Consider the following 22,058-nt stretch of genomic DNA (forward strand, 5'->3'; position numbering starts at 1 on the left):
AATTACCCGCTTTCTGACAGATATTGATGCTATTCCAAAATGAGTATTTTTTCACCCATTAAAGGGTATTTGGAAACAACCGTGTAATGATTCGTGAAAATTACAATATTTAATAAGTAATTTTCAGTGTTGAAATACAAACGTTTCTGAAGGGCATTTAAGCGGTTTAAGTTTGAGCGTAAAATCCCGGGATCGTAAAATCGACCAACACCTCTCGCGAAGATCTGTCAAAACAGTCATCTCAATCTCGGGGTAAACAAATTCGTGTGCTGGAAAACGAATGTCGTTCTACGTTTTCCTGTGTTTTGGTGGAAAATTTGTCTAATCCCATCCAGGAAAACATGGATGAACTAGAACAGCTTGAGCACCTTTCTCTGGTGTCAAAGATTTGCACCGAGGTGGAAAACCATTTGGGGTTGAACGACAAAGATCTGGGTGAGTATTGATTGAATTGTGAATGGTATCCAGCCAGCGCTCCGCCACCATACTGACTTCGAAATCTTTTTTTTTTTTCAAATTTTGTGATTTTCAGCCGAGTTTATCATCGATTTGGCGGAAAAAAATCCCTCACTGGAAGCGTTCAAGCGAGTGCTTGCGGAGAATGGGGCCGAGTTTGCCGAATCCTTCACATCGAATCTGCTGCGAATAATCCAGCTGATGAAGCCACCCAAGGGCAAGGGCAGCAGCAGCGCTTCCGCTTTCGAGAAAGACGATCGGGTGGGAGGATTGGCGGTGAAGTTTCCCGGCTTGGCGATTCCGAATTCCAAGAAAGGGTACGAATCGGATGCCTCTGAGGAGGAGGAGGAGGATGATAAAGCGGGGAAGGGCAAAGTGGGAGGTTCGAGTGAGGTGGATGATATGTTTGCAGAATTGGAAAGTATGGCTCCGTCTACGTCCTCTGACAAGAAGGAATCCAAGAAGTCTCGCGAGCAACAGGAGGTTGAGAATATGTTTGCCGAGCTTGAAAATTTGGCACCGTCGTCGTCGTCGAAAGATGAAAAGGAAGTGAAACGTAGGGACAGGAGGAGTCGTTCGAAGGATAGAAAGCGAAGCAGATCGAGGGACAGGAAGAGAAGTAGGTCTAAGGATAGGAAAAGGAGCAGATCAAGGGATAGGAAGAGAAGCAAATCTAGGGATAGGAAGCGAAGTAGGTCAAGGGAAGCGGAGAGGAAAAGGAGTCGTTCTAGGGACCGCGATCGAAGGAGGAGGTCAAGATCCCGTCATAGATCCAGATCCAGAGATAAAGAGCGAAGACGCAGGAGTAGAAGCAGAGATTACGAAAGGGATCGTCGATCCAAGAGAAGTCGTAGCAGATCAAGAGATCGACATCGAAGGCAAAGGAGTGGTTCTAGGGAATTCGAACGTAGACCGCCACCGATGCCGGAAGAGCCAGAGCCAGGAAAGATTTACGATGGAAGAGTGGTGAATATAGTGGCGTTCGGATGCTTTGTTCAATTGACCAGCTTCCGCCGGAAGAAGGAGGGTTTGGTTCACATTTCGCAGCTGTCGTCCGAGGGCCGAGTGAATAACGTAACGGATGTGGTCAATCGCAATGATAACGTGAAAGTGAAAGTAATTTCCATCGCTGGGCAGAAAATTTCCCTTTGTATGAAAGATGTTGATCAGCAGACAGGGCAAGATTTGAACCCATTGTCGCATGCTCACCTTCAAGAAAACAGCGATATGGCCAATAGGAATCCGGATCGACCGATGAATGTTCCGTCAATGCTCAATTTACAGGACAACGTTGAATCTATGGAAGAAACGTCGCGCAAGAAGGTGACTCGTATTTCCAGCCCCGAACGTTGGGAAATCAAGCAAATGATTTCCTCTGGAGTGATCGATCGCAGTGAAATGCCTGATTTTGACGAGGAAACAGGTCTGCTTCCTAAGGACGAAGACAGTGAGGCGGACATCGAGATTGAAATAGTTGAAGATGAGCCTCCGTTCTTGCAAGGGCACGGCAGAGCACTACACGATTTATCCCCAGTTAGGATAGTTAAAAATCCGGATGGTTCTCTGGCGCAAGCAGCTATGATGCAATCGGCTTTGGCGAAGGAGCGACGAGAGCAGAAAATGCTTCAGCGAGAACAGGAGATGGATTCGGTTCCTGCCAATATGAACAAGAACTGGATTGATCCGCTGCCAGAAGAGGACACTCGCAACCTGGCAGCGAATGTCCGTGGCGTCGGAATGACCATGCAGGATGTCCCAGAATGGAAGAAGGCTATCATTGGCGGGAAGAAATCTTCGTACGGTAAAAAGACGGATATGAGCTTGGTGGAACAGCGTCAATCCCTTCCCATCTACAAACTGCGAGACGATTTGATCAAAGCTGTGACAGACAATCAAATTTTGATTGTCATTGGAGAGACCGGTTCGGGTAAAACCACACAAATCACACAGTACTTGGCCGAATGTGGTTTCATTGCGCGTGGTAAGATTGGTTGTACGCAGCCTCGTCGTGTTGCTGCCATGTCGGTGGCCAAACGCGTAGCTGAAGAGTACGGTTGTCGACTAGGGCAGGAAGTTGGTTATACGATCCGTTTCGAGGACTGCACCAGTCAGGAGACGGTCATCAAGTACATGACGGACGGTATGTTGCTGCGTGAGTGTCTGGTGGATTTGGATTTGAAGTCCTACTCGGTGATTATGTTGGACGAAGCTCACGAAAGGACAATCCACACGGATGTGCTGTTCGGACTGTTGAAGCAAGCGGTGCAGCGAAGACCGGAACTGAAACTAATCGTCACATCGGCCACGTTGGATGCCGTTAAGTTTTCGCAGTACTTCTTCGAGGCTCCCATTTTTACGATTCCGGGTCGAACTTTCCCGGTCGAGATGCTGTACACCAAGGAACCCGAGACGGACTATCTGGATGCTTCGCTGATTACGGTAAGCTTCCTTTTTGTATTATAATTCTATAACTTTCAACAGTAAACCATTCCCCAGGATTTAATTTGCCGGGGCTCTATTTAGAGATTTGCCCTATTTTTATGTAAAGTTTCCAAAGTCTCTTTTAACCAAAACGGTCTCCTAAAGTTACTATTTTTCATCTCCGTGGAATGAATTCTAATACCTAAATACCTAACCAAGAATTTACACAGAGATTACTTAAAAATTTCAAGATGTTATTCTCGATTTCAGATTTTTTGAAAAAAATAAAATATCGTTAAACTGTTCTCCAAGAACACTTACAAGAATTTCTCAAAGAGTTCCAATGCCGATTTTTCAGTTATTTCTAAACCATTTCTATATTTAATAAATATTATTTACCTCTAGGATTGCACCAACATTCTTCCAGCATTTGATTCAGGAAATCTTTTAGGAACTTTGTTCCTTTGTTTCTTTGTTCAGGAACTCAATAGATTCGACCAGTTCCTTCAGAAATTTACAGTACTCAAACTTATTTTCGTACGGGGCACTGTTCACTAAAACAATTAAATGATCGATGAATTTCGATATACTTCATCAATAATGAAGGTCATAAGTGTCATCGATTGTTCTGTAATCATAAACAGTGTTCATTTACTTTTATCTTTGAAATAATGAAAAAGTATTGAATTTGTGTTCAAAAATGACCCAATTCCATATTCGTAAACCAATAAAAATCAAACATGAAACATTCAAAACTAATTTTTAATATGCTAGATGATTGCTCAAGTACTTCATGTTGATCAGATGTAGTTGACTACATTTGGACAATTGCTCGGGGTTCTGCTAAACCGCACCAAGTGCCAGAAACTTTATTCCGAGATATTTGACTTTGAAGTCTTATCGTGAACTAATTGATCGCGGACTACATATTGTAATTTTTTATCGTTAACATACGATAAACAGTGTCCTATAAGTAACCCGAGATCGAATATACAAGTAAATCATCATCAATTTTAGATGTAATTGGATTTTATTTAAAAATATGAAGCACTTAATTCACTCTGGCTGAACGAAAATCGAAAAATATGGTTCTTGGTTCGGTATGGTTGGACGTGTTTCGTAGTTTTCAACAACACAAGTAAAATTGGAGAAAAATGATGTTCATCATCACCATGCATATTGGAATCCATGTCACAAATGTTTATGTACTTTGATTGCGATTGTTATTCAAAAGGCATGCTGTTGTGTTGTGGATCTATGTGGACAATTAATGTAACGGCTCTTTTACGCTTTCCATATTTATGATTAATCGGGTTATCCATTTTCACAGAAATATGTATTGAATCAAGGTCGCGTTCATACATAGGTTCTAATGAGACAACAGTAGTGATGTGTTTCAAAATTGAGGCGATCGAAGAAAACCATGAATTTGTTCTGCCAAAGCGCACCACGTTGTTCCCATTTGATGCACATTTGCTGACCAAGTTCACAGTTCAATGCGTGAAGTGTACACCAGGAATGACCATCATTTCAGCTGTACATCAACATGCTGATGTTTTACTGGAATATAAAAATAACCACAGAATCTAAAAGTTGATTGATTTCCATTTACCATCGGATAAAACATCAGAAAAAAAACAATCGGGTTCGAACTCGTGTCTTTTGTGTGGTAATCTAGTGTGCTAACGTTAAGTCATATTCACTTCTTGAATGAAGGGTGATAAACTTGGAACAAGCCATGTGCACTCTGTCTGACTGGGTTTGATGGCGATAACGCTATTTTCTGAACAACTAAAGCGCACCAAGTACAACTCAGTTGTTCACACAGTATCAGATTAAATTAATTCGTAATTTCATTACGGCTCATGTGTGGACTAATTAACATATTATGTAACAAGCAAATGTAAGTAATTTCTGGCATGTCAGTGTCTTTACTTCATGTTAATATGTGATTTTCAGATAAACAGTATTTAGTGCGGTGTGGCTGGATAGAATTTGAAAGAAAATAGATCAACGACACTGAAACAATATTTAATTTTAATTAGTCAATTGCTGCTCAATTTCACTGGCCTCTGTTTCTATGAGTTGCTTGGAATTGATAAATTGTAAGGTTATAGAAGGAAATTGAAAAAAAATCTTACTTTATATCAATGAATTCCCTCTGATGAGGTGCGCTGGTTTATGGTTCACTCTGGCTGAACAAAATTACAGTTTCACATGTCCTTCCAGAAAAATATTATGATCTAAGATCGCAAACGACTGTTCAAATTACTCGATATTTTTATGGTAGAAAGGGTATGATTATTTGAGTCCTCTGGTGTAAAAAACTCAATTTGGGAAAAAATGGACCATGGTGCGGTTTAGCAGAACCCCGACCAATTTTTAAACGGATATATTTTAAACTTAAGTAAGGTTAAGAAAAATACCACATTTTCAATGTTTTTTTAGACGGAAGACGAACTGGAGAAAATCGTAAATTTCAGGAGTAACTTCTAAAGGTATGCTAAAACAAATTCTTGGTTGAATTTTTTAAAAATTGAATGACAATGCTGGAGGAAATGTTAAGGAATCGGTGAAGAAAATATACCTGGAAAAATTTTTGCTTGAGTTCTTGATAATGTCCAACACGGAAATCTTAGACAAAATCACTTGAATAATCACTACATGGACACCTGGATTTCCTTGGCAAATTTTTGATAAAATCTTTAATAAAATTTCTCATGAAACACATACTGGAATCCATAGAGAAATTTCGGGGGCTATCCGGCTTCCTACCTGCTTTAGTTTCTGCTAAAATTTCTGGAAAAAACATCTTGAAAAATGCGAGCGGTCACACTTGTTCTTCTTCTTCTTCTTTCTGGCGTTACGTCCCAACTGGGACAAAGCCTGCTTCTCAGATTAGTGTTCTTATGGGCACTTCCACAGCTATTACTGAGAGCTTTCTTTGCCGATTGACCATTTTTGCATGTGTATATCGTGTGGCAGGTACGAAGATACTCTATGCCCTGGGAATCGAGAAAATTACCTGATTGTATTGTTTGATATTCAATTATAGCGGAGGAACCTTGTTTTGTACCGGAGCACTTTTGTAAGTATGAAGGACTATTATAAAATAAATACACTTCTAAGCACGTATCCAGGTGTTGAAAAGGAGTGAGTGTACTGCATTGTACATTTTGGCGAAATATGATATGTAGTGAATATACTCTTCTTTGCAATTTCACTTACAATGTGTTCATCTATGCTGTAGGGTCTTTTATTGTTTGGCTCCCGTTCGGTCTCTATTTTCAAGTATAAGGTCTCTAAAATTCCTTTTTTAAAGGTATTCAGTAGCTATTAGCCCAAAATACATCATTCTGTAAAAAAATAACATATAATGCATTCGTAAGTACCAATAAATCTAAAAGTTTGCATCCAATTGTGCTGTTCTCTTCAAGATTTTTTTATTTGATTAATACGTCTTTTGAAATATTTCTGGAATTTAGAATAGCAAGTTTTGAGTAAGAATATTTTAAATCTGATTTCTATTTTTTGGGAACGGAATGGAATGGCAATGGTTTCTAGGAAATGTTTTAGCATCGTTGTCATACGTTTTGATGTCTAAATGTACACGACGAACATGTGTAAAATGTACACGCAGAGAAAACAATTTTGATATCAAATGTATTCTGCATCATTACAACAATATATCTGTATTATTTGCCGGCTTATAGTTGTCTTTTATTGTTTCAATTACAACTCTCAATTTGATTCAAAAACAAAAATGGTTGAGTTTGACAGATGCGTTAAATGCGGTGCAACAAATTTATTTTTTGTTTCAACTTTTTTTCTTTTGAAACAACAAATGTTTTGCATTGAAACAAAGTGATAATGTTCTTATTTGGAATAAAAACGCATTTTTGTTGATGTAGCCTTAAACTTTTTTTTTTCTTTTTAGGAAATAAACAATAAACAACGATAATCGCTTCGAAACGTCTACTTTATTTTTGTTTTGTAGAAGTATATGGAACATGCGTCATAATCATTTAACCTCGAGAATGATCCTTATCCGTTCCGCAACAAAGAGACAGGATACAATCATCAGCTCGTGGATTTGACTGCAATATTGCGAAATTCATTAGTAGAATTAGATTTGTAGAAAAATTGGTTAAAACTTACCAAAAATAGCTCTGGATGTGATTTCTAGTACTCCTAAACTGTTACTAAAAAACCGTTGACTCGAACTTCTTGAACAAAATTTTAGCCACGCCATGTACTTCACAAGAATTTAACATGCTTATCAGAAGGTCGTAGACACAAAAGTCAATTTGGACAAATTGAGTTGTAAGATTGTGAAAAATAATAGAATCGTTCTGGTGGGCTTCGATCCCACGACTCCCAATACGCTAGACTGGGCGCGTTAACCAACTACGCCACAGAACGGGTAACGATTCTGCAGCGCAATCGGCCAACCTGAAACCAAAGTCCGTCACGACCCCATTTTCTCCTTCACAACCCTACACCTCCTTCGGCTCTCTGAGATGCCCAATTCGACTCTCCTAAGCGTGCCTACGAACAACAGTGAGAGATTTTATTTTTAGCGTCGCACTGTTGCCTTGTTTGTGCCACACTACTCATAAGCCAACATTGGCTCAATGAGATGGTTAGTATGGGTCCGGCTTTCGACGTGGTCGTATCTCGTCATATCGACCCCTTTTGCGATAGAGAGATCGCCGCTCAAATTTACTCAACTAGGGTTGTCATGTCTATTACGGCTTAACCAGCCGACGGTGTTTTGAAAATACCTGAAGGTCGTAGACACAAAAGTCAATTTGGACAAATTGAGTTGTAAGATTGTGAAAAATAATAGAATCGTTCTGGTGGGCTTCGATCCCACGACTCCCAATACGCTAGACTGGGCGCGTTAACCAACTACGCCACAGAACGGGTAACGATTCTGCAGCGCAATCGGCCAACCTGAAACCAAAGTCCGTCACGACCCCATTTTCTCCTTCACAACCCTACACCTCCTTCGGCTCTCTGAGATGCCCAATTCGACTCTCCTAAGCGTGCCTACGAACAACAGTGAGAGATTTTATTTTTAGCGTCGCACTGTTGCCTTGTTTGTGCCACACTACTCATAAGCCAACATTGGCCGATTGCGCTGCAGAATCGTTACCCGTTCTGTGGCGTAGTTGGTTAACGCGCCCAGTCTAGCGTATTGGGAGTCGTGGGATCGAAGCCCACCAGAACGATTCTATTATTTTTCACAATCTTACAACTCAATTTGTCCAAATTGACTTTTGTGTCTACGACCTTCAGGTATTTTCAAAACACCGTCGGCTGGTTAAGCCGTAATAGACATGACAACCCTAGTTGAGTATGCTTATCAGAATTATTCACTTTTTCATCGTTTCTACTGAGCAACAAAATGGCGAGACAGCTTTTATGCTAATGCATAATAATTAATATCAATAATGAAGGAAATTGAAACAAATATATTTTCATTTGAAATAAAGTTTTTGTTTTGTTGCTTCAAAAAAATTTTAGTTAGGAATGTACCTAGTAAATCCAACAATATTTTTGTTTTTTTCTGATAAAAATCATTGTTGTTTCAACACATTTTTTTTATTACAACAAATTGAAAAAGTTGATTGAGAACAACAAAATTATTTATTGTTTTGAATAGCTGTTAATTCTCTGCGTGTACAAATTGAAATTGAAATTGCGAAAAGAAACCCTGTGCTCCGGTGGGGAACGAATCCACAACTCCCTATTCTTTAGATAGAAAGTTCGGACACGTGTTCGTCGTGTACATGTAGACATCAAAACATTACAACAGTATAATTCCTTAGGCTGGAATATGGGAAATATGCTAAAGGACTTGACAATTCAAATGTGCAATCGTTTTCATACTTACTGACAAAGTTTATATAACCATTCCAATTCAATTTTTCCAGGTCATGCAAATCCATCTTCGTGAACCCCCGGGCGATATCCTACTTTTCCTCACTGGTCAGGAAGAGATTGACACAGCCTGTGAGATTCTATACGAGCGAATGAAGTCACTCGGTCCGGACGTTCCAGAACTGATCATTCTCCCCGTATACTCTGCCCTGCCCTCCGAAATGCAAACGCGTATCTTCGATCCGGCTCCACCTGGCAGTCGAAAGGTGGTCATTGCCACCAACATTGCCGAAACATCCCTCACCATTGACGGTATCTACTACGTGGTAGATCCCGGCTTCGTCAAACAGAAAGTGTACAATTCCAAAACCGGAATGGATTCCCTGGTAGTCACACCGATTTCTCAAGCGGCCGCCAAACAGAGAGCCGGACGTGCCGGAAGAACTGGTCCGGGTAAAGCCTACCGCTTGTACACTGAGCGCGCCTATCGGGATGAAATGCTGCCAACTCCAGTACCCGAAATCCAGCGAACCAATCTGGCAACCACAGTACTCCAGCTCAAAACAATGGGAATAAACGATTTGTTACATTTTGACTTCATGGATGCTCCACCCGTCGAATCGTTGGTGATGGCTTTGGAGCAGCTTCATTCTCTGTCGGCACTGGACAATGAAGGGCTTCTGACGCGATTGGGTCGCCGCATGGCCGAATTCCCTCTGGAACCCAATCTGTCCAAAATGCTCATTATGTCCGTAGCGTTGCAATGTTCTGACGAAATCCTCACAATCGTATCCATGCTTTCGGTACAGAACGTGTTCTACCGGCCAAAGGACAAGCAAGCCCTAGCCGATCAGAAGAAGGCCAAGTTCAATCAAATCGAGGGAGACCATTTGACGCTGCTGGCGGTGTACAACAGCTGGAAGAACAACAAATTCTCCAACGCGTGGTGCTATGAAAACTTTGTTCAGATCCGAACCCTCAAGCGGGCCCAGGATGTGCGGAAGCAACTGTTGGGCATCATGGACCGGCACAAGTTGGACGTGGTATCCGCCGGGAAGAACACGGTACGGGTCCAGAAGACCATTTGTTCCGGTTTCTTCCGGAACGCCGCCAAAAAGGACCCTCAGGAGGGGTATCGTACGCTGGTAGATTCGCAGGTGGTTTACATCCACCCGTCCAGTGCGCTCTTCAATCGACAACCAGAGTGGTAAGTATTGAAGTGGATTTAAATGAGGGTATTAGAAGCGAAGGGGTGTAAGTGACCGAATTGATTGCTGTCTAAAACAAAATTAAATGAGAAAACTTCTGCTGATCAACTGTGGACATGAGCAAAGCAGGTAATCCATTTTGGGATGGGAGGGAAATGTTGACGTGTAGCTTGCTTTATAGAAGCCGATGAGTCATCTGCACTTCCACAAGAAAAAACTAGGAATTTGGATATGGGAAAGGATTCGTTTTGGTAAAAGTGATATTCATGATTTTAGCATTCTTGTTTATGATTTGGACAAGGTATACTCCCCTGCCTTGTTCTGAAAGTAGTCAGGATGAGATTATTAAGAAGAAACATGAATGTTGCTAGTATCCAATCTACGAAGTATACCGTAACTACGCTAACTAACGCTAACGTAGATTGGATACTCGCACATTCATGTTTCTTCTTAATAATCTCATCCTGACTACTTTCAGGAACAAGGCAGGGGAGTATACCTTGTCCAAATCATAAACAAGAATGCTAAAATCATGAATATCACTATTCCCGGCCACGCCCATCTTTACCGTAACTTGGGATAGGGGAAGGAAATGATGATGTAGCACTTACTTAATGGGAGGCCACCGACTCAGCGACACCATAATAAGTGCTACGGAGTTGGATGTTGGGGAAGGTATATTGTCAGGATTCGCCTAGAAAGCTGGCGATAGACCATAAACATTTGTTGTTTAATTGTTTTCAATTTAATCTTTTGAATGCCGGCAATCAAAAGAGAAAACAAGAGTTTATTTATAGTTTACATGCTTTACATAGTATTTCGCGAAATGCTTGTCGATTGTGCATTAATATTTTTGCTCAATAGCCAGTAAAAAGCAAAACTGATCCCTCCAGGGTCATCGGATTGTATAAAATAACGATAAGCGTAAAAAAAAAGAAAATCTCCGGCGACGAAAACACGCGCGAAACCGTGAGCAAAATCTATCGGACGACGCAAAACCGAACTGTCCTGCTTGGGCTTCACGAAGCACTCTATGCAATTGCGATTGCATCACACCGAAACATAAAAAGCCTTTGAAGTGAAATTTTATGCCAGAAAAAGTTGCAGACATTTGAAATAACTATACTGCTTCGCGACTAAAAATGGGTGAACCAACGTGCGAAGTTCGAGTTTTGACCAACTTTGCCGCGTCGCAACTCGATTCTCAATAGTGCGCATAATGGACACGGCGGAGGGCATAGATGCGCACTATAGCGAAGTGACTCGCGACGCGGCGAAGTTGGTCAAAATTCGAACTTCGCACGTTGGTTCACCCATTTTTAGTCGCGAAGCAGTATATATAGTCTTGTGTTTAGATTTATCAGCAACTTTGGAAAAACTGCTCCGAACACTGAGGTTTTTATAACAGTTTATTTTGAATACAATACTTTTCAATTTTTCAGCATTTGGACGTTTCGCGACAGCGGAGACGTTGATATTTTTTCCTTTTCCTTGTCAGCTTTGGGGTTGCATGTTATTCCAGAAGAAATTTAAAAAAATATGCAGTTTGGCGAAACCGCCCCGACTACCTCTACACACTTAAATTATTTTACCGTAATCCGTGAATTTCACCGTAATCACAACTCGTAAAGCTGATCAGTTCGGTAAAATAAAACACCACAATTCCGTGGAAATTTAACGGATTGCGGTGAAATTTTACCGAAAACTGTAAAAATTTACCGTACTCCGTTAATTTATTTCAGCTGTTGAGATTACGTTGAATTTCACGGATTCCTGTAAAATAATTTAAGTCTGTACCGTCGTGCGGGGTGACATTGGTCCATAAGGGTGACTTTGGGCCAAGATTTTTACAGCAAACTTAAACCAGAATAATGAAAACGGCGCAAGCTTCAAGAATACATTATAAATAGCCACTGGATGGCCATGGATTAGTTTTTTGCCTCCCGTGCTAGTCAAGAGATGCATCGAAAAGGGCGGTCAAAGTCACCCCCTAGGACCAATGTCACCCCGCACGGCGGTATATTTGTATGAGCCATTTTACGAGACGTTTCGGAACAGCTGATCGCCGCAACGGCGTCAATTGACAGGAGACCTGGGATTAAATCCAGCGTGATTTTCAATAACGTCTCATCTTACCAAACGAGGACATGGAGAAAATGACAAAAATGAAATCTAAAAATGTTCGTTACTGCAACATTACACCTAGTTATTGTATCAGCTACCTCTTTGTTACCCATATTGCACATAAAAAAGCACTTTTGTGATCAGAAATATTTTAATAATTTTTCTCCATTTAAGTTTTCGCCTGGATGAAAAGCTACGCTAGAAATGCGCACAGTCATCAACCATCATCATCGCGAAAACTGACGCCGATGATTGAAAAATCCCAGGTCTCCTGTCATTTGACCAGGCTTCGTAAAATGGCTTATTCTGCACTGTTCATATACAATAACAAATGTTTATGGATCTTGGTTTTGGACAAACTTTTCCTCCCACCATGAATGACCACGTGGTTTCTGAACGGCCGCTAGTTTCCCTGTAAGTGGGCTTTCCCGATATTCCGGTTGTTTGCGAAACGTATTTATGCATGAAAATACTTCCACAGATAAATATTCAGCTGTGAAGACCAATATAGCATGTTTAACTTGTTTGTTGTTCTGTAAATAGCAGTGCGCGGTATGAGCCATTTTACGAGACGTTTCGGAACAGCTGATCGCCGCAACGGCGTCAATTGACAGGAGACCTGGGATTAAATCCAGCGTGATTTTCAATAACGCCTCATCTTACCAAACGAGGACATGGAGAAAATGACAAAAATGAGATCCAAAAATGTTCGTTACTGCAACATTACACCTAGTTATTGTATCAGCTACCTCTTTGTTACCCATATTGCACATAAAAAAGCACTTTTGTGATCAGAAATATTTTAATAATTTTTCTCCATTTAAGTTTTCGCCTGGATGAAAAGCTACGCTAGAAATGCGCACAGTCATCAACCATCATCATCGCGGAAACTGTCGCCGATGATTGAAAAATCCCAGGTCTCCTGTCATTTGACCAGGCTTCGTAAAATGGCTTATTAGGGACTTATGAAAAATGACGTGCCATGATGCCGCGCAATACTTTTTGGGATAAATCTCAATAATTATGCTAATATTTGATAAGATTTCATAGAAGCATCATGAAACACACTGTAGCAAGTAGTTTCATAGAAAATTGCATAAATAATAAAACATTTTCAATATAGAAATCACGTTTGTTTGTGTCCTACAGTCTTAGCACGAACGCTAAGGAAATTGAAAAAATGGCGTCTACTCAGACGGGCCTCCACTGATTATTTTTTTTACGCCGCGAAAAACTGCTCGATTTGCTTTTATTTGTGATTCAAACTTATTCTAAATCAAAGTAGCATCAAATGGCGTTAAAAGTTGCTGCCGTATTGATGTGTATTTCCATATGTAAATATGAAATGCGCGGAATTAGGCAATGCGCTGAATTAGGGCACTTTACGGTATAAAACCACCACCATAGTAGATAGGGTAACCAATATATTTTGGACCCCCTGGGCCATTTTCCTGCAAATTTCCCAGTTTAAATCGATAGACCAACTCAAATTGCATACCATTTGGAAAGATAGGACTATTCCGCACTTGCACCAACCGTTTGTACATAGAAAATGTGTTTATTTTATCTTAAATTAATTTAATTCAATCGGTTCATCCATGCAACCGTTTCAACACGTTACACACAGAAATTGAAGCCGTCAGACTTTTTTCAAATGTAAACAAAAACTTTTTTCAAATTTCTGAACTAAATTTCTTCGGTTTTCCATTGGCAATCGAATGATTATACTATGGGCAAGCATATTATACAACCAGTGTCGTGGACTTTGTCGTCAAACGATAAAAAATGCCGAGGGTCCAAAATATATACTTTGAGGGTCCAAAATGATGAAAAACAGTGCTTCAAAATTTGATTATTTTCGACGTTTTGTGGATCCTACATGACCGTATGGGAATTTTTATCTCGTAGAGGAACTCTTTAATGAATGTTCGAATCCTCTGAGCAGAATCTCAAATAGAGAAACTTAAAAGTAGATGGAGTACCGTGTACCTTTTAATTCCGCTCCTAAATGCTTATCTGTCAAAGATAAGCATTTAGGAGCGGAATTAAAAGGTACACGGTACTCCATCTACTTTTAAGTTTCTCTATCGTAGAGGAAGTTTTTCTCTACATTTTAGCATGTTCTTTGACTTGGTTACGCTGTGCAATTAATTGATTGTGGCAATAAACTAAAATCCCTTCCTTAGGGGGTCCAAAATACGACCGTTACCCTAGACTCAGATAATAGTCCTTCACTGAGAACAGCGTTGCGGTTGAAAATACTATATCATAGGGTTAAATTAAATACACAACGCCACTTGATTTGTGCAGACTAAATTCGCATTTATTTAGAATATTTTGTGCATTCAATTTTACCATGGCACCATTTGTATAGTAAAAATTACTATATCATGGTTAAAAACTTGCAGCAGACCAGAATCGAACCGAGGATCTGGCGATTGTCAAGCGCGAACGCTAGCCGCTCGGCTATCGACGCGGTTGGATTGAGAGGGAACGAAACGCAAATAAAAAGCGTTCATGATAGCTCAATCGTGGTTGGAATAGTAAATTTAAAAACACGTTCATGGTTCTCATTACTGCAACGCTTGTTTCAGTGTTGAGATTTCGTACGACAAGTGATTTATAGTACACTGAGAACAGCGTTGCGGTTGAAAATACTATATCATAGGGTTAAATTAAATACACAACGCCACTTGATTTGTGCAGACTAAATTCGCATTTATTTAGAATATTTTGTGCATTCAATTTTACCATGGCACCATTTGTATAGTAAAAATTACTATATCATGGTTAAAAACTTGCAGCAGACCAGAATCGAACCGAGGATCTGGCGATTGTCAAGCGCGAACGCTAGCCGCTCGGCTATCGACGCGGTTGGATTGAGAGGGAACGAAACGCAAATAAAAAGCGTTCATGATAGCTCAATCGTGGTTGGAATAGTAAATTTAAAAACACGTTCATGGTTCTCATTACTGCAACGCTTGTTTCAGTGTAAGAACGCGCGCAGTTAGAACCAGTATTAAGTCAGAATAAACCTTCGTTAGTTCAAGCTCAGTAACAGCTTGTGCCAATACAGTTTGAACCACAATATATCAGTGTAGTTTGCATTGAAGAAACCGTTCGTACACTGAAACAAGCGTTGCAGTAATGAGAACCATGAACGTGTTTTTAAATTTACTATTCCAACCACGATTGAGCTATCATGAACGCTTTTTATTTGCGTTTCGTTCCCTCTCAATCCAACCGCGTCGATAGCCGAGCGGCTAGCGTTCGCGCTTGACAATCGCCAGATCCTCGGTTCGATTCTGGTCTGCTGCAAGTTTTTAACCATGATATAGTAATTTTTACTATACAAATGGTGCCATGGTAAAATTGAATGCACAAAATATTCTAAATAAATGCGAATTTAGTCTGCACAAATCAAGTGGCGTTGTGTATTTAATTTAACCCTATGATATAGTATTTTCAACCGCAACGCTGTTCTCAGTGTAGTGCAATAAATCCCAGTTAGACACGAATTCTCGATTCTGTTCTGCCATGAAGAAGTACCACTCGGCAAGTGATCCAAACCAACAGACGCTCTCATGTGCGTTAACAATGCCCTTTTATCCAAACTTTTGGTTGCTATGATAATTCCATGCTTTTTCAATTGCTTCAAAAGATTATTATTTAAAAATCTAGGTTTTGTCACTTATATCGCTTTGTTTCTGACCACTCAAAATATTCCCGTTGGCATTGAACGTTTGATTTTAATTAATGATTCTTAATCCACAGGGTCGTCTACCACGAATTGGTGCAAACCACCAAGGAATACATGCGCGAGGTGACAACGATCGATCCCAAGTGGCTGGTCGAGTTTGCGCCCGCTTTCTTCCGCTTCTCCGACCCAACCAAGTTGAGCAAGTTCAAGAAGAACCAACGACTGGAACCGCTCTACAACAAGTACGAAGAACCGAATGCTTGGCGTATCAGCCGAACCCGAAGGAGACGAAATTAAACGCAATCCGTGTTCTATGTAGTCTAAACCAACTATTTTATTACAGTTTTAGCATCCTAAATACAACATGACCCACTCTGTGCTCCAAACCTCCTCATCGCTTCTTATATTTTCGATCCGAAAATTTACCCATACTAAATTTAAACTTGTTCAGCTGGTTCTTCTCTTTGAGTCGCTTTTGGAGCTCTAACTGCTGTTCGTCCATGGGCACAATTTTCCGCCTAGGAACGTGCCGGAGCGCCTTTTCAAAATTATTCGACGTTTTCAGTTCCAGCAAAATCTGCAGCATCTGGTCGATGGTCAACGATTTGCCGCTTTTGAACTGGAAGTACCTATCCAGTGGCAACCGCGCCATCCGCAAACCCTGTTTCTTGGCCTTCCCCAGCGAGACTGCCTCCTGGGAAGATTTGTCCACCATGGCACCCACAATGTAGATATCGTCCGGATTGAACTCTTCCAGGTCATTCTTGCAGTGGGGCGTCAAATACACCAGCTTCTCTTTAGGAAACAAATCCAGGTAGCTCTTCTCGGTAATGTTGAACGGAAAGGCGGTGTCGTGGATTTGCACTAAGCTTTTCTGCAAATTCTTCATGGTGGTTTTCTGGAAATTTGCATTGCAGTGGTGAACATTGAATGGCTCATTGTGCATTCGGTTCAAGGCGAAGCAGAGCGTCAGCTGTTTGGCAGTATTGCGCATCTCCTTATCATTCATGTAATCATCGTAGGAGCAATCAATCACCAGATTTTGTCCGAACTGCATCGCTTGAATTAATCTGAAAGTAAAATACAATTGATTAGTATTATTGTATCTTGCAAGCTATCCCCCAGGGGCCACTATTTATTCATGCCACGCGAGCGACGCGCAACACGATTGATCCTGCTCACATCACCCGCCCCCACAGGAGCAACCGACGCGAGCAAAGGATCAAACACTCTTAATGTAAAATATTGACGCATAGGTACACTAGTAAAATGAATAATTTTTAATGGAACTTCAGAATAGACCTTTTTCGTCAGACCAGACTAGCTGTTTAGAGCCCGCTCGCAGAATGTATTTTAAGCATTCCTATTTTTCAAAGAAATTCTAATGAAATACAAAAAAAAAACATTGAATGTCCTTTGCAGAGTTGGTAGCAGGTCTCTTTTAAGATACTTTGTGTCTATTTCAGTGCAACTCTTGAAAAAGTTTCTATTTTTGAAGGAAAATCTCTGAAGTCTCTGTTTTGAACAAAAAGGTCTCTAAAGTCACTATATTCATTATATTGCAGTTAATCCTGATGCAAAATTATACACAGTAACATTCAGAGACTATAATGCGATTATTCAACAGGCTCATCTAGATTTTTTTTTCTTAAATCTCTCGATGAAAAGCTTCAAGAAATATCCCAGTAATTCCAAGAGATTTGGTCTGGGATACTTTCAAAGATGTTTTTTTATAGAATTCTCTCTACCAATTATCTCAGAAATTCATCCAGCTACTTTTCGGAGGATGCTTAAAGGAATTTCTCCAGATTGTGCTCCCGTAATTTCTTCATTTATTTATTTGATTTATTTTTCCGAAAACTATCCCAAACTATGCAGAAATTTCTTCAAGAAAACCCACAAATATTTATTCCATAGTTTTGAAGAAATTCGCTTAGATATTTTACAAAAGAACCCCACAAGAATTCCTACGCTTTTTCATGTGAATTCCTTTAGATTTCATCCATGGTTACTTCCAGGAATCGCTCCAACAGTTTCTCAAAGGGTTAATTGAGGAAATCTATTAGGAAGGAAGGATTTCACAATAAACTCGATCGTCGATACATCATAATGCTCATATAGATTTTTTTTCTAGGATTTTCTTCAGCATTTCATCCAAACGTTTTCCATTCTCGAATAAAATACCCTTGGAATCTTCTAAATTTCAATCAAGGTTCCACACCAGTTAACACCACTGCAAATTTTCCAGTAATTATTCCGATCATTCTTATACAAACTTCTTTGGGAATTCCTTCCGATGTTATTCAAGGAATTAGAATTCAGAAAATCTTACGGGATAAGCTATTCGATTGATTTTTGTTTTCAATATCTTAACAATTGATCTAGGAAAACTTCCTCAAGTGTCCAGGAGTTCTTTCAGGAATCCTTGATCATCAAGAGTTATGTACTTTAAACCTTACACAAGCTAGGTTTAGGTTTTCTTCTAAAATATTACTCGTCCAGGTGATTATCAAAGATTTATTAAATAATTTCTGAAAAAAAAAATCAAGAACTTTCTTTGGAGATATTCTTTTAAAAATGCCTGAAAAAAATATTCGGAGACTTACTTGGGAAATATCTCAAAGAATTACTGGAGTCATTTCTCAAAAAATCTTAGAAGGAACCTCTAGGGTACATCCAGAAAGTATCCATAGAGAAATTTCAAGTTGAAATATTAAAGATATCCTGAAAAACAATTTTTTAGGAGATTCTAAGAAAGACCCAGAGGTGCTTTCTGGAGAAGATACTGTTTTTTAGATGTTCTAAACGGGTATTTTTCAGAGTGCCCAACAGGAAACGATGGAAGAATCATTGCATAAAAGTCTGGAGGATTTAAGACTTTGTTGGAGAATCTTTGGGGGAATTCCTAATGAAATCTCTGAGGTGTTTTCTGTGGTTCTCTTTCGAAAAATCCATATTGTATTCTTGAGGTTTCTAAAACGAAATTGTATGGAGAATACCTTGGGAAATAATCACTAAAGAACTAAAGAAATCATTGTTTTTTGTACAAGTGTTTTGAAGCCATTTAAGACCTACTGTTAGAAATGAATTCAAATTCATTCAAAATTAATAATTCGATAATCATTAGTATTTAAGAGTTTGCTTAAACCTGGAATTATTTTTTAAGACCTGGAAATATCAGAGAATTTCATTTCAGTAAACGAGTAGACACTCTGACTTGTAAGTGTAAGTGTTTCAGCCCGGCTTGTAGGGTAAGTTTTACCTTAGCATATGAGGGCCTGTACATTAAATACGTAAAACAATTTTAGAGATATTAACATCCAAACTCATGTAGAAACCTGGGAGGGAGAAACCAATACAAAATTTCTGTACGTCATAGTGAGCCGGGATTCCGCTGTCACGAACTGTCACTGTGAGCCCAGATCTCAAACATTGGACTAACATGGAAAAAGCGCGTAACTGATTAAAACACATTTTCGCATTTCATCAAAAGTGACAAAAATCGAATGAAAATCAATTCATGCACACAATGTAAGTAATGTCACGTGAGCACCTTTCAATATGATTGAATATAAAGTATGAAAAACGCATTGTTTCACTTTTTCCAATAAAACTTCATATTTAGTGCAGAGAAAACTGTGGCCCTTTTTCCATGTTTGTCAGGAAAGATCGAAAGTACACAACAAAAGAAAACTAGCGATTTTCCCCAAGCCTGCCTTGATTGTTGTTGGCAAGCTGGAATTATCTTGCAGTTCAAACAAACGTTGTTCTATATTTCATGTGTAGTATCAGTGCCTCCCTCCCAGGTAGAAACCATTGAAAGATCTACTATAAAACCTGAAGAAATCGTCGGGAAAAGTAGTAGAAAAATCTCTACAAGAAATCATGGGATAGTCACTAATAAAATTATCGGTATAATCCCTGTAGAAATTTCTGAAAGTAAAGAGAAATTCCTCTCAGCATCTTTTGAAAAATCACTGGAGGAATTCCTGGATGGATCTCTACAGTAGTCCCTAAAAGCATTCCATAAGAAATCTCTGGAGAAATTATTAGAATTCCTGAAGCTTTTTCGAGAGAAATCTCAGAAAAAACATTAACAATAGACTTGCCTCAAAATAGGGACCAAGTTTCCGAAAAGAGATCCGCTACCAAACCTGGGACTGCCCATAAACGCATAATTGTCCCATGTGAATAGGAAATCCAGCAAACATGGGACTGGCATGCATTTATGGGCAGATTACCCCTTAACTGAAATAAATTGTAATTCTTACTTATTATTATGCCAATGGTCCATCGTCGATTCGTACACCCGCAGGAACATCGTATTGTGAAACAGTCCATAAATCAGGTGGTCATTTTCCGCATTCTCCTGTGTCAGTTCTTCCTTCCGCTTGGCGATTTCAACTCGCCTCTGCTCCTTCTTAATTCGCTGACTCTCCTTCACCATTTCGGTGTTCCACAGGTACAGATAGTACTGTCGGCGCTGATTCCGGGACCGCAGTTGCAGCAAATGGTTCCAGTTCTCTTCCTTGATTTTCGCCGGCGTCGGGACTTTGCGACCCTCCTGGCGCATCACTTCCATCTCCAGCTCCAGAATCTTGCGTTTCTTGTCCACGTCGATCGATGGCCCGTTTTGGTCTCCTTCAGGCTGCTCCTCAGCAGCTATAGGATGGGATTCCTGGTTGTTCGGCAAATTTGCGTAACTTCTGCGCCAGAACACATCGATTGGTGTTATACTTTGACTAGGCGTGTTTCGTACTGGAGCTGCGTTTAATAGTTTCACTGACGAACATAGTGCACTTCGTGCCACTAGTAACCTTCGTAGCATTTTTAATAATTCTTACTTAATAGGCTTTGCAAAAAAACAGAAAATTTTAAAACAATTTTAAAACTTTTCAAGCATTTTACAACGCGTTTAGTTTGTTTACGTTCATCATGCGGTGGATTTGACGTTTACAGTGAAACTTGCATAGAGCGATAATGCCCTTCAGAAAGCTTATCGTCGGTAGTATACCTACACGGAAAAAAAATCTGTGGTAAAAATTACTATTTTAGCTGACTACGCCCATTCTTGAAACTACCATGCAATTACAGACCAATTTACTATGTTTACGCTACATCCCACCACATTACTGGTACATTTGACATAAATAATTTACAACAATTTGATTTCGACTACAGACATGACATAATATTACGCATTTCTGATCTGCTGAAAATTGCCGGTGCGAGCGCTTAAGTTAAGAAAATATTATTTTCTTTGCAATCCAATAATATGGTTCATACACAGATGGCCGTAGCGGTACACGCGCAGCTATTCAGCAAGACCAAGCTGAGAGTCGTGGGTTCGAATCCCATCGGTCGGATCGTTTCGGGTTTAAAATTTTCTCGACTTCCCATGGCATAGAGTATCTTCGTACTTGCCACACGCTATGGACCGATGCACGAGTTCACTAATTTGACGTTTGAGCGGTGCCGGATTCACTCGTTACCATGGCTACATAAATAACACGGCACCGCTCAAACGTCAAATCTCGAAAACTTGTTCAAATAGTCTCAAGTCAAAAAAGTGAATGAACTTACTTTATTGATCCTACGTGTGTCGCAGGCGAAATTCCACATGTTCCGCTCCTACCCGACTAGATTTTTCACTTTTAGAACGTTTAATTTCCGGATTTACAAAACGACGAAAGTAAGATTTTCAACTTTCGCAACCTAACCACTACTTTCGCCGCCCCGCTGTATAGAGAGACAAAGTGACTTAACCACGATTCAAAACAAAACACTACTTGAGCCGATTTTACACTGGTAGAAAAACGTTGAAAGTAACTGTATGAAACGGCTTATCATTTTGTTATAATTATTTTTGTTGAAAATAATAGAAACTACCTAGTTTTTGAACGTGATCTGATTGTATGCAAAATTTGAGCGATGTACACGGCGAAAAAATGTTAAAAAGGTGATTCATTTTAAAAGTTTTAGAAGACAGGTTGTGATTCTTCTCAATTAGTTTTCTCAAAACCGTATGAAAGTTACTTACGTCGATTTGAAAAAGTAATCGAGAAATAGTGAACTCGTGCATTGATCCATTCACATGCAAAAATGGTCATTGGCATAGTAAGCTCTCAGCATTGTTGATAGACTCGCTCTAAAATGTCAATCAATACGCTCTCTTTCGTAAATCTCACGCTTGAGATTTTGATGCGAAATCAACTCAATCAACTCAAACCGTAAAAAATAATTCAGTCGCAAAACCCGGCCAA

The 22,058-nt window shown here is 39.7% G+C and overlaps 2 protein-coding genes across 2 annotated transcripts; one reads left to right on the plus strand and one right to left on the minus strand.

Annotated features, from left to right (window-relative positions):
- The first annotated feature begins 218 nt into the window (after positions 1-218).
- LOC5574925 (ATP-dependent RNA helicase DHX8) lies at positions 219-16,185 on the plus strand. The gene is made up of 4 exons (XM_021842186.1): positions 219-435; positions 533-2,895; positions 8,817-9,970; positions 15,870-16,185. The coding sequence occupies exons 1-4, from the start codon at positions 342-344 to the stop codon at positions 16,090-16,092; spliced, it is 3,834 nt and encodes a 1,277-aa protein (XP_021697878.1). The 5' UTR covers positions 219-341; the 3' UTR covers positions 16,093-16,185.
- LOC5574933 (mitochondrial ribonuclease P protein 1 homolog) lies at positions 16,105-20,742 on the minus strand. Its single transcript, XM_001661681.2, has 2 exons — positions 20,067-20,742; positions 16,105-16,865 (listed from the first exon to the last, which is right to left on the minus strand). Exons 1-2 carry the CDS (start codon positions 20,621-20,623, stop codon positions 16,187-16,189), a joined length of 1,236 nt encoding a protein of 411 aa, XP_001661731.2. The 5' UTR covers positions 20,624-20,742; the 3' UTR covers positions 16,105-16,186.
- Between the last annotated feature and the right edge of the window lie 1,316 nt (positions 20,743-22,058).

This window comes from Aedes aegypti, chromosome 2 (genome assembly GCF_002204515.2).
Source record: "Aedes aegypti strain LVP_AGWG chromosome 2, AaegL5.0 Primary Assembly, whole genome shotgun sequence".
In the NCBI taxonomy this organism is placed as follows: domain Eukaryota; kingdom Metazoa; phylum Arthropoda; class Insecta; order Diptera; family Culicidae; genus Aedes; species Aedes aegypti.

Excerpts from the sequence above, each read along its gene's own strand:
- LOC5574925 (XM_021842186.1), top strand. The coding sequence starts at position 342 with ATGGATGAACTAGAACAGCTTGAGCACCTTTCTCTGGTGTCAAAGATT. Across the intron at positions 436-532 it reads GTTGAACGACAAAGATCTGG|CCGAGTTTATCATCGATTTG; the intron begins GTGAGTATTGAT and ends TGTGATTTTCAG. Across the intron at positions 2,896-8,816 it reads TGGATGCTTCGCTGATTACG|GTCATGCAAATCCATCTTCG; the intron begins GTAAGCTTCCTT and ends CAATTTTTCCAG.
- LOC5574933 (XM_001661681.2), bottom strand. The coding sequence starts at position 20,623 with ATGCTACGAAGGTTACTAGTGGCACGAAGTGCACTATGTTCGTCAGTG. Across the intron at positions 16,866-20,066 it reads GACCATTGGCATAATAATAA|ATTAATTCAAGCGATGCAGT; the intron begins GTAAGAATTACA and ends TTTTACTTTCAG.